Genomic DNA, 10,767 nt, shown 5'->3' on the forward strand with positions numbered 1-10,767 from the left:
CCCCAAATTCATTCTTCAACATAACAACAAATGAAAAATGCAACCGGAGTCAGAAAGAACTGTTTTCAGTATCAAGCAAAACAGGACTGGTTCATACAGTCTGACACAGAGCCACAGAGATCATGTCTGCATAATGGAGTCCATCCAGGATAATGTGAAGAGACAGAGGAGACAAGACAGACTAACTCCAGAGAAATGGCAAGTATAACTTCCTGTCAAGTACCTAAAGTTTGACTGCCTGCTATTGGTTGGACTTTATAAATTATTCATTTTGCACAATACTATAAATGTATTTTTTGCAATACTTATGTTTATCTATATGTCTAACATGGTGAATTTGGTTTTGCTTGTATCAACTGAACTATCTGAATGAAGAAGAGAGAATATTTATTCCCTCCCTGAATATTAAAAAATGTTTTAACTAGAAGACGTACAAAACTACAATTTCTATATAATACTCCTACTTACATAAATATGAAAAACACTAAAATTCTCATATTATTATTATCATATTGACTTATAATTACACACTTAGTCTTAACTATCAGTGGACAAAACAACATTAAAACCACACAGATAAAGCAAACAACGATAAATTAAGTCGGTGACACTCCTCGATGGCAGCTGTCTCCCTCGGGAGCAGCAAACACCCTGCAACACAGGAATAAAACCTGTGTAGCAGCTCCAAGAACAGGAGAAAGAGTCCAAAGTTTTGGCCAAGCTTAAAACTATGCACATCCTTATTTTATTCAGCGTCTTTGGTATAGTCAAGAATCCAGCAGAATCCTCCAAGAATCCAGCAGAATCCTACTATTTTCCCTTACAATCCTTTGTTTTTAGCACTGATTCATTGATCACACACATGAAATTTATGACATAAACATTAGACCCAAACACTGATAGAAAGTCCACTGATATTTATTTCTTCCATGGTGCACACAGGTAAGTCAGTCCATCACACCTCACTGCTTTGTTGATCCTGGGATTGGTTGATGGCTGAAGCTCAAACAGGAAGAGTACATTGAGCATTCTCTCTCTCCCCTTAAGCAACAAAGCAGAGCTGAGACTTTGCTCCCTTACCTGGGATCACTTGTCTTGATTTGCAGAAGTTGGCAATTCTCAATTTTGTCTTGAAGGTAGGGAAAAACTTGTGTGTGAGTGTGGGCTGTATACTAATATGCGTGCTGTAGGTGGTACTGTCATCTTCAAGCGTCAGATGAGTCAGAGTAGCTGCACATCTCTCTTTTGCCTTCCCAGCAGCCTCAGTCCACATTTCCATACTTGTCGTTAGCATGGTTGTCCCTGCTGAGGCACAATGTCCCCTCTAATGGGACTTGAAACAGCTCTCTGGTTCACATCATCCCGTTCTGGAGCCACCTCTTCCTCCAGCAGCAGCTTGATATGTAGTTGCAGTCAGGGGTGTGGGCCCAGATGCTGTAGCATCTAATGATAGACTGGTAAATGGTTCGCTCTTGTCCTTTGTCTTCTTCTGTAGGGCTCTGAGGAGATTGTCAGCATGACCTTGCACAGGGCTGTTGTGGCCTCCATGTGCGCCTCACTGTCACAATCATCCCATTCGTGATGTCTGCTGAAGTCTGATCCTAGATGCTTCTAGAAGTTTATAGTTTGTTCCCCAGTCATGACTCCTGGCTTCTTTAATATGAGCTTCTGATCACAGTCAAAAGATTAATAGGGACTGTACATTGGTGCTTGTCACTTAAACTGTGGGCATTTAAGGGACATATTGGGTGTAGCTGTCGGGTGTACTTTACTGTGGTAGAAAACTCTGCTGTGGAGGCGATCATGCTTTCTGATGAGTCAGCTTGTGGATATGAAACCTCCGGTGGCAGGCTGTGGTTGATAATGAATCACTGGAAGAGTCTGCAGGCACTGTGCGCTCCTCGTCATCTCTGCTAAATGGTGGGGGTGGAGGTGGAGTAGGTGTAGCCATTGAAGAGCCAGAGTCAGGGTCATGGTCCATTCTAATAGACTGAGGCTCTAACGAGAGATACAGACAAGAACTTTCTCTGACAAAGCTTCTCATACTTCCACATATTTAATGCTTTCAGGTGATTTTGTACATGTTTTTTCTCTTGTATTCTATCTCTTGACTTTCTGTCCTTGCAGAAATCCAGAATGTTTTATCCAAACACAAAAAGCCCTGATCACTATCCTATTCACATAAACCACATTTGGAGACAATCCAACTCTTGATTGGTATTTTTCTTTATCAGACTTGTTTCCCACGCTCACAAATGTCCAGTTTTGTCTATTTGACGGGCCTGATCTCTATTCTAGAGGCAATCATCACCACAAATCCAAAGTGTTTTTCACCATAATTTGATGGACAGTCAATTCAGCAAGGAGGAGCCGGTCTTCAATTACTCTCTTTCTTTGAAAAATATTCCCAGTGTTCCTGGAACACAGCATTTACTCATCCCTGAAATCACCTTTTGACCAGATGTGAACACAGAGAAACAATTGTTTTCCTGTTTCGTCCCCCTAAATTCTAACAGTTTATTTCAGATCTCTCGCCATTTGAGGACAATGTGCTCCATTCCTAGAAATCCCCATGGAGATGGTCTGGGGTCCAAATAGTCAGGCTCTCCATCTCTCAAATACATGAGGTTAGAGGCTGGAAAGCCTTCTTTCAAGATCAGTAAAAGCCAAGAGATCCCACCTCTGACACCAACCAAGCTCATTCTGGAAATCTGAAAGAAACTGAGACACACACAACCAGGTTGTCCTAAGTTGCATTTACCTTTGCAAAGAGATCAAACAGTAACAAGAAAAACAAAACAACAACAAAACATCGCGGCAGTCTGTATGACATTTGACAAAAACAAATGTATTAACACTGTGTATTAAAAAGTAATTTGTACATCAACATAGTGATCAAACTTTGAATCAAAGATTTCAAATTTAGACTCATAAATCCCTGTTCGAGGTTTTCAGACCAGTTCTTGTGTCATTTCCCTGTTTCACTTAGCAGACCGATCATCTGATGCATTAAATCATTACTTATTATTAATCTCTGTCTTCCTCCCGACTCCCAACCAGCTGTGGGAGATAACTGTCTGTCCCTGAGCCTGGTTCTGTGGGAGGTTAAAAGGATGCTTTTCCTTCCCAGTGTTGCCATGTGCTTGCTCATAGAAGGTCATTTGAGGCTGGGGGTTTTCTATTACAATATAAAGCACCTTAAGGTGATACATTAAATTAAATTGGAAGTCTCTCAGTTCCTGCGTGACTTTCAGATACTATTGATTATTCATTATTTTCCTTCCCAAAGGCCTTCTACTTGTTATTTGTCTTATACTAATTGTCCACTTTCCAGCCAAGTTTTCAGCTAATAAGTCTTTGGGAATCACCTTGTTTCTGCAAAACTACTAGTATAGGTAGCCTATGTCATAATGTTACATTTGACACTTCTGTAGATTAAACTAAATAAATGTAAACAAATCAAATGTTTTCTTCAGCCTGGTGAACTATTGCTTTTGAACACCATAAAAATTCCAAGAAAGTCTGGATCACTGGAAGCAAAATACAAAGAAATGAGAGGAGGCTCAAGACTGTGGCAAAGCACTGCAAACACAAACCACGAGAGCCTGTTTTGTACGCTACATGTGCTCTCTAATAATCAAACGCAATGCATTCTGGGGCAGTGCGGTGACAGACGCCATGATTTTGCTGTAGCTGGACCAGAAAATGGATGCTTCCTGCTAGCTGAATGGGTAGCTGTAGCTGCAAGCTGGTTTTTTGTAACATTTTCAACTACAGTTTTTCAGGAAAGAGTTAGTAAGAGAACAGACCTACCAGACGGTTTCTTCTTTGGTCTGTTTTGATCCTTTAACTGTTATCAAAGAGTGTGATCAAGTTTTTGATGCGGGGCTGGGTTAGCTGGAAGCTACAGAATCAGTTAGCGGGCTAATGCTAGCACGATAATAATAATTGCCGGTTGATCGTAAGAATAAATGCGCTGTTTCCAGTTCAGTTAAAAGACAAGTGTACATGTAGATGGGATCAAAGGCTACACCTTAAGGTAAGAGCACTACACTGATATCTAACGAGAAACTTAAATGTTGATAAATGTGTTTAGCTTGTCCAACGTGTTTGCTTGTGAGGGATGGACCCTGCATAGGATGGAAGCTGTCGGTGTACTGCGTCACTATGTCGAGGCGATTGTGATGGCATGAAATCCAGCTGTTTTCTCACACTTTAACATCCATAATAGGCTTAAAATATAAATTTCGGTATTTTAACATTTTGCCCATTCACGGATTTTGTATTTTAGACTCTACGTGTTGCTGGGAGACCGTTTTCTCTGCTAACCGCATGGAGTGTGAATGAACGCGTTACCTCCAGCTATTTGTGTCTGTGGAGCTACAGAAAGCATGTGATAGGGCGCGAGGAGAGAAGCTGTGGTACTGTGAGAGAAAGTCAGGAGTGACAGAGAAGTGTGTGAGAATGGTGCAGGACATGTATGAGGACAGTGAGACAGGGATCTTCTCTAAACCCCTTCATGGTTACAGTGATGGTGGGCAGGTTAACAGATGAGGCCAGGCTGGATAAGGTGTTCACAAATGACATTGTTATCTTTAGGGACCGAGTGGAGGAAAGTTTGGGATGTGGAGGTATGGACTGATGAGAAGTGAAAGTCAGCAGAAGCATCACGTGTGTAAATGAGAAGAAGACAGTGAAGATACAAGGAGTAGAGGTTGTGAAAGCAAACAAGCTTTAATACTTAGGCCAACCACCCACATGGACAGTGCACAAGAGAGGTGAAGAAAAGAGTGCAGACAGACTGGAGAGGGTAGAGATGAGTGGCAGAAGGATAGTAAGAAGAGTGAAAGGCAAGGTTTACAAGATGGTAGTGAGAGCTGCTGTGATGTATGGTTCAGGACGCTGGAACTGGCAGGAAGACAGGATTCGGAGCTGGAGGTGGAAGTGCTGAAAATGCTAAGATTTTCACTAGGAGGGACCAGGATGCGCACGATTACAAATGAGTATATCAGAGGACAGCTTGGGCTGAGCGATTTGGAGGCAGCGTTAGAGAGGCAAGTCTGGGATGGCTTGAAAATGAGCAGAGGTGGGATGGTGGATATATTGGATACAGGATGTTAAATATGGGGCTGCCAGGCAGGAGGATAAGAGAAAGGAGGAGGACATGTAGAAGGTTGTTGTGACGGAGGAGGATGGCAGGTATAGTGTGAGATGAAGGTAGATGATCCACTGTGGTGACCCCTTAATGCAGCAAGAAAAAGATGACCTCTGGTTCTTTATGCTGAAACTGTAACACGTACATTTGCCTAATCTGTCTGAAATCCTTGGCCCCATTAACAGGTATGGCCTGGATTTGACTTGGACGGTGCTGGTTATGGCAGAAGGGACGGACACTGGCGAGATGCCCTCCTTTGAGCCAAGTCCCAGTTCTGAAGCAAAAAAGAGACATATTTCTTCTGATGGCAGTGAGTGTTTATCTGGGTTGCTGTCATTTTCTGTTTCTGTTTTAACATGCCAAAGTTACTCCGGGACATCAGCGGAACTTAAATTCATAGTTTTCCCCAGGATGTGATCATCAGATACAGCAAGTTTTCTGTGTTTGATAGCAACATGATCTTAAAAACAGGAACAAAGACAGTGTCACGTTTTGTTCATCAACAAGACCAAACCAAGCTGCTATAATGCACAGTCAAAACGTTTGATGAGAAAGTAAAATAAATGTAATATTGCTACTAATTTAAGATTTATTCTGTATCTTCCCATCATCCAACTCTAGCAAAATGGCCTCACTATGGACATGACAGTCTGTCAGTGCAAGCCTACTCAGTCCTTTATAATAGGGCTCTCATAGCTGTGCACTGGCCCCATGCAGATCCTAAGTTTTCACAGTTTATATTTACCGGGGGAAACTGGTCTGTGCGCCATTCTTGTTTAGGCTATTATTGGGCCCTTTAGATCGCCGCATAGGAGACAAAAGAGCTGAAGTAAAATTTGTAGGTTGCACACACATAATCCTTCACTCTGCATAGCCCAATACCCACTCAGGTGGACACAAATGTGGCATTGTGAATCCCACATAGGTCATCAGGATATGTTTCCAAGCACCACTCAGCACTGACAATAGTTAATAATATATATATAATAATTAGTTTAGATATTTTCTTTATTTTCTTCATCTCATATGTCATTGTACTGAATTTGAGCAAACCTTAAGCTTGATGCAGACTACTTTTAACAATTATCCACCTCACATCATAACTGACTGAGGTGCCTCTTCATATTAATATTATTTCATTATTAATGCTATTATCTTTTTTTATATAACAGCAATAGTATATTACAATATTTTATTTATATTTTACTTTGCATCCACCAAGGGCTGCAGGTGATCTGCAGTTTCACCCTTTCCCAAGCTGGAGACATTTTCCTTTTCACATGCTTTCCTTGGCTGAACAATGACACAACCTTAATATACCTTATGCATCTCTCTATTTTATATAATATGTGTTTGTGTGAATTATGTATTTTCTTTCATTCTAGTCATTCTGGGCATGGTCTTCATCCCAACTATGTTTCATTGTTAACTCATGCACTGCCATTGACCTCTATAGCCGTCAATTGCAGTGAATGAGTCAATGGGTTTAACTCATTCACTGCCAATGGCTGGCAGTGAATGAGTTAATACCAGTTTACAGGTTGTTATCTTTGCTATTATTAGTTTGAATACATTACAGTTAAGCTCTAATTTAATTTAGCCTTTTATTTATTTTCCACTGCACTACAGTGGCAGCCTCAGTGGTTCAGCTAGCACTGACTTTTACAGACTTCTTACAACTAACAATAATGAATTGAATAATAAGATCACTCTAATTTCATAGTGTTCCTGTATCCAATCATCGACATTGAAGTGCGCACACATCCAAAATTCAGGACAGTAGGACCTGCTGTTATTAATTGTGTTTAATAGTAATAATAAGAAAATGTACACACAGTTGCACAGCTGCTAGCACTACTGTTTAGATAAATGCAAAGTTCAGCAGTTGAACACACAGCTTATGTGCTGACAGAAAAGATTAAATATACGTCTCCATATACCAGGGAATAGCAGAGGAAGCCTGAGTCAGAGGTGTGTTTTAACGCTTCAGGTTTCAGCAACATTGCAGCTCTCTATTTTGAAAGTATAAAGACAGTTCTGTGTTGCTGTTGTTGTTGTTTACAGACCAGGGATGCAATAGGTGTATGTCGATATCCTGCAATGACACTATCTGTAAATAAGGTGCTAGTGGGTTTTTTTTTCCTTTAATTTTTATCATTTAGTTTTGAAGATGCAGACAGACATGTAGTCAGATCACACAGCACTATTCAGCATACATCTGACATGCACATGTAAAAATCCATTATGAAAAATGTTGGCATTTGTTTTAAAAGGCCAAATCATTTGGGGAAATCATTAGCTAAATGTAGAGTGTCAAAACTACAGTTAGTCTGAAAAGCTAATATGGCTCAGCTCCTCACACCATTAACATGTTGTGCACTACCTCTTCATATGTTTCTGAACCTGACGATAAATGCCACTGTAATAAAAATAAGTTAGCTCTCTGTTTTATAAAAGATGTCTTTATTACTTTTTTTGTAAACATCTGTGATTATATGGGTCCCTTTTGTTTTTCCTTAATTGCTTACTTGTGTCATTTTATTGCAGGAGAGGAGCCCATGAGAAAAATGCCTTTGACAAAATTTGGTTCCAGACCTCGATTTGAGCCTGTGCACTTCGTAAGCGGCGGGAGCAGTGGAGGAACCTACACTGATGAGAAGGAGAACGATAAGGAGCGCAGGAGGAGCGAGCTGTACAGTCCGAGGGACTCTGAACACTTTTCGTACAATAGCAGCAGCAGAGCACAGGGATCCTCCTCAATGAGGCCCGCTTTTGACAGAGTGCCAGCATACACATCTGACTCCTGGGGTTCCCACAGGGACAGAGAAAGAGACAGAGACATTTCTTCAGGTAGTGGGTTGGGTTATGGAAGTCGTGGGTCGTCGTCAAACTTCTTGGCAAAAACACAGCAGGAGTACACAGCAAAATATGAAGCCCAAAACTTTCGGAGTTCAGACTCTTACTCTCAGCCGCCCAGGTACAATGGGTACGGGGGAGGGGGGCGATCAGGAGGCTGGGATTCGGGACGTCAGGGTTTGGGCTACAGCCATCAAGACAGGCCGTCATCGAGCAGGCTGTTCAGCAGAGTCTACAATAGCCCGGGGAGGAGCAGTCCTAATGTTTCTCAGTCGGGCTCTTCATTGCAGCCTCTTCCAATATCTCAGCCAACATTAGATGAGAAGCAAAGGCTGATTGCCAATGTAGCATCTGCACTGGCTGTTGCTTTTAGGGACCCTATGTACATGACTGGAAGTGACTCACCAAACTATAATTTCATGTTGAGCCGTAGCATCCAGGCCTGCAAAACCAACCCTGAGTATATTTATGTGAGCCTGAAGGATATTCCTCAGGCTGATCTACCAAAGAACAAGAAAGTACCGACAGACGGCTACGCCTGTGAACTGAGATGCCAGGGTGTGTATCTCGCTACTGGATACTCCGGAAGTAAAAACGGGGCAAGAGACAGAGCCTCTGAGCAGGCTGTAAAACTTTTCCTGAAACCAGTTGAGGTTCGTGTCGTGCAGCGTAAATTCAGACACACTGTAGTTAATGACATGGTTGTGTGCCAGCTACACAGCCCAACACCAGCATTTTTGCCTGCACTCCGCAACCCGGAAGATAAGCCGACACCTAGCTCCAAGGGCCAGTACGAGCCTGACAAGCATAAGCACTGGACAGAGTTTGTGGTGTTGGACAATGCTCACGACGCTATCTGCATACTGAACAACTCTGCAGCTTTTAATCGCATGAAGATAGACTATAAATTTGATCTGCTGCCCAACAGCAGTAAATGGCTGTGCAGCGTTTTCCTGCAGGGCGAGCTGGTGGCACAGGCGATGGGCACCAAAAAGAGCTCTAAGCACGCAGCAGCGCAGGAGGCGGTCAGAAAACTTCGCCTGAACCAAGCGCAACAGCAGCAGCAGCAGATGCAGCATCAGATGCAGCATCAGATGCAGCATCAGATGCAGCAGCAGGTGCAGCAGCAGATGCAGCAGCAACGTCAACCGCAGTCTCAGTACTCCAGAGGAAATATTCAGTCAGATTTTGGTGGACGATTCGGGCAACAAGGTGGCAAAAAGAAGCTGAGCGAGCTGGTTATCCTGGAAAACTCTGACAATGCAATCTGCATTATTAATGATACCGCTCAGTTTAATAAAGTGACTGCTGACTACAAGTTTACAGTTCTGCCCGATCATCGCTGGAAGTGTGAAGTTTACTTAGAAGGACAGTATGTTGCAGCAGGAATTGGGCCAAAGAAAATAGTGAAGCACATTGCAGCGATGGAGGCTTTAGTCACACTGAGACAGACGCAGGCTGTGGTCAAATCCAACTTAAGAAAGGAGGGTCACAGTGACGCCATATCACGTTCTCAGATCATGGGTCGCTCAGGCGAAGAGGCCACGAGGCAGGAGATAAAGGAAGACAACATTGGAAACCAGCTGCTCCGGAAGATGGGCTGGAAAGGAGGCGGTCTGGGCCGCGACGGGGATGGAATTGCAGAGCCAATCAGAGTGAAGGAACAGTTCTCGAGAGAGGGTTTGGGTATGGACACGGATAAAACCGCAAATCAGCTCAGCAAGCGCGACATCGAGGACATCATTCGGAGCTACGCCAGTTCAGACCGCCAGGACGATCTCCGCTTCTCCACTGACCTCACCAATGACGAACGCAAACAGATCCACCAGATATCCCAGAAATACGGGCTGCGAAGCAAGTCGTACGGACAGGGATGGCAACGCTTCCTCGTCGTCAGCCGCAAAGTACACAAAGACCAGCTCATTGGTCAACTTCTACAGGAAGGACAGGTGGGCCGATATGAGCTTGTGAAACCTCAGACCTCACACGAATTTGCATGATAGGAAAAATCGTATATATTTTTTTTTTAAAGGACGCATTCATCGTCTTGGACTTGAAGGCAAACTGCACTCAAGCGTACCTGCTGTGTTTGTACTATGTTACAAATTTCCAGCACATGTTAATAAATGAGAATCTTTCAGGTATCTCTGGTGGTTTCAGCATTCCTTTGCCATGAACTGTATTTTAGCTCTAACAGGGGCTGTAGGATGGATTTTGTCTTTTTGTCTCTCCTGCTTTTCCACATGAGCTTGTGGTCAGTGCATTGTGCTATCATCTCCTAATGACGCTCCTGTTAATGCAATTCTTTCCAGTTTAAAAAAAACACATTTAGGCTTTTGTCACCTTTTGTTTTGTTCTGTGACTATTTAAGAAACCTGGCAGAATATGCAGCTTTTCTCACTGCTTGTTTGTGAACATTGGTAGACAGTTAACTCATCAAAGACAAGGATTATAACGGCATTAACATCAAACTGTAGCTAGGTGCTCATACCAGTCCCACTGTAGTAATAAGGCATCTATTCAGCAATACCTGCAATGTTGTTTGCTATTTCAGAACATGGAGATCATTTTACAAGTACAAGAGCTGCATCCATGAGCAGAAAATCTTCACATTGTAAGCTGTGATCTTTGTTAATGTCAGATGTGTTGGTTTATGTGAGTACAGTCAACGTGTCTGCTTGTTTTCACAGCTGTAATGACTGAATAAATTAAAACTGAGAATCATCAAAGAGGCTGAAATTAATTCAAATATTTTG

The 10,767-nt window shown here is 42.5% G+C and overlaps 1 protein-coding gene across 1 annotated transcript; it reads left to right on the plus strand.

Moving 5' to 3' along the window:
* The first annotated feature begins 3,658 nt into the window (after nt 1–3,658).
* Nucleotides 3,659–10,740, plus strand: nkrf (NFKB repressing factor). The gene is made up of 3 exons (XM_085244602.1): nt 3,659–4,039; nt 5,341–5,465; nt 7,703–10,740. The coding sequence occupies exons 2-3, from the start codon at nt 5,375–5,377 to the stop codon at nt 10,009–10,011; spliced, it is 2,400 nt and encodes a 799-aa protein (XP_085100728.1). The 5' UTR covers nt 3,659–4,039; nt 5,341–5,374; the 3' UTR covers nt 10,012–10,740.
* Nucleotides 10,741–10,767: the final 27 nt, after the last annotated feature.

This window comes from Mchenga conophoros, linkage group LG2 (genome assembly GCF_057382185.1).
Source record: "Mchenga conophoros isolate Kocher_MC1m ecotype Shallow Benthic linkage group LG2, M_conophoros_male_GT1.1, whole genome shotgun sequence".
Classification (NCBI taxonomy): Eukaryota; Metazoa; Chordata; class Actinopteri; order Cichliformes; family Cichlidae; genus Mchenga; species Mchenga conophoros.

Coding starts and splice junctions, on each gene's coding strand:
- nkrf (XM_085244602.1), top strand. CDS start 5,375: ATGGCAGAAGGGACGGACACTGGCGAGATGCCCTCCTTTGAGCCAAGT. Junction 5,466..7,702: donor ACATATTTCTTCTGATGGCA/GTGAGTGTTTAT, acceptor ATTTTATTGCAG/GAGAGGAGCCCATGAGAAAA.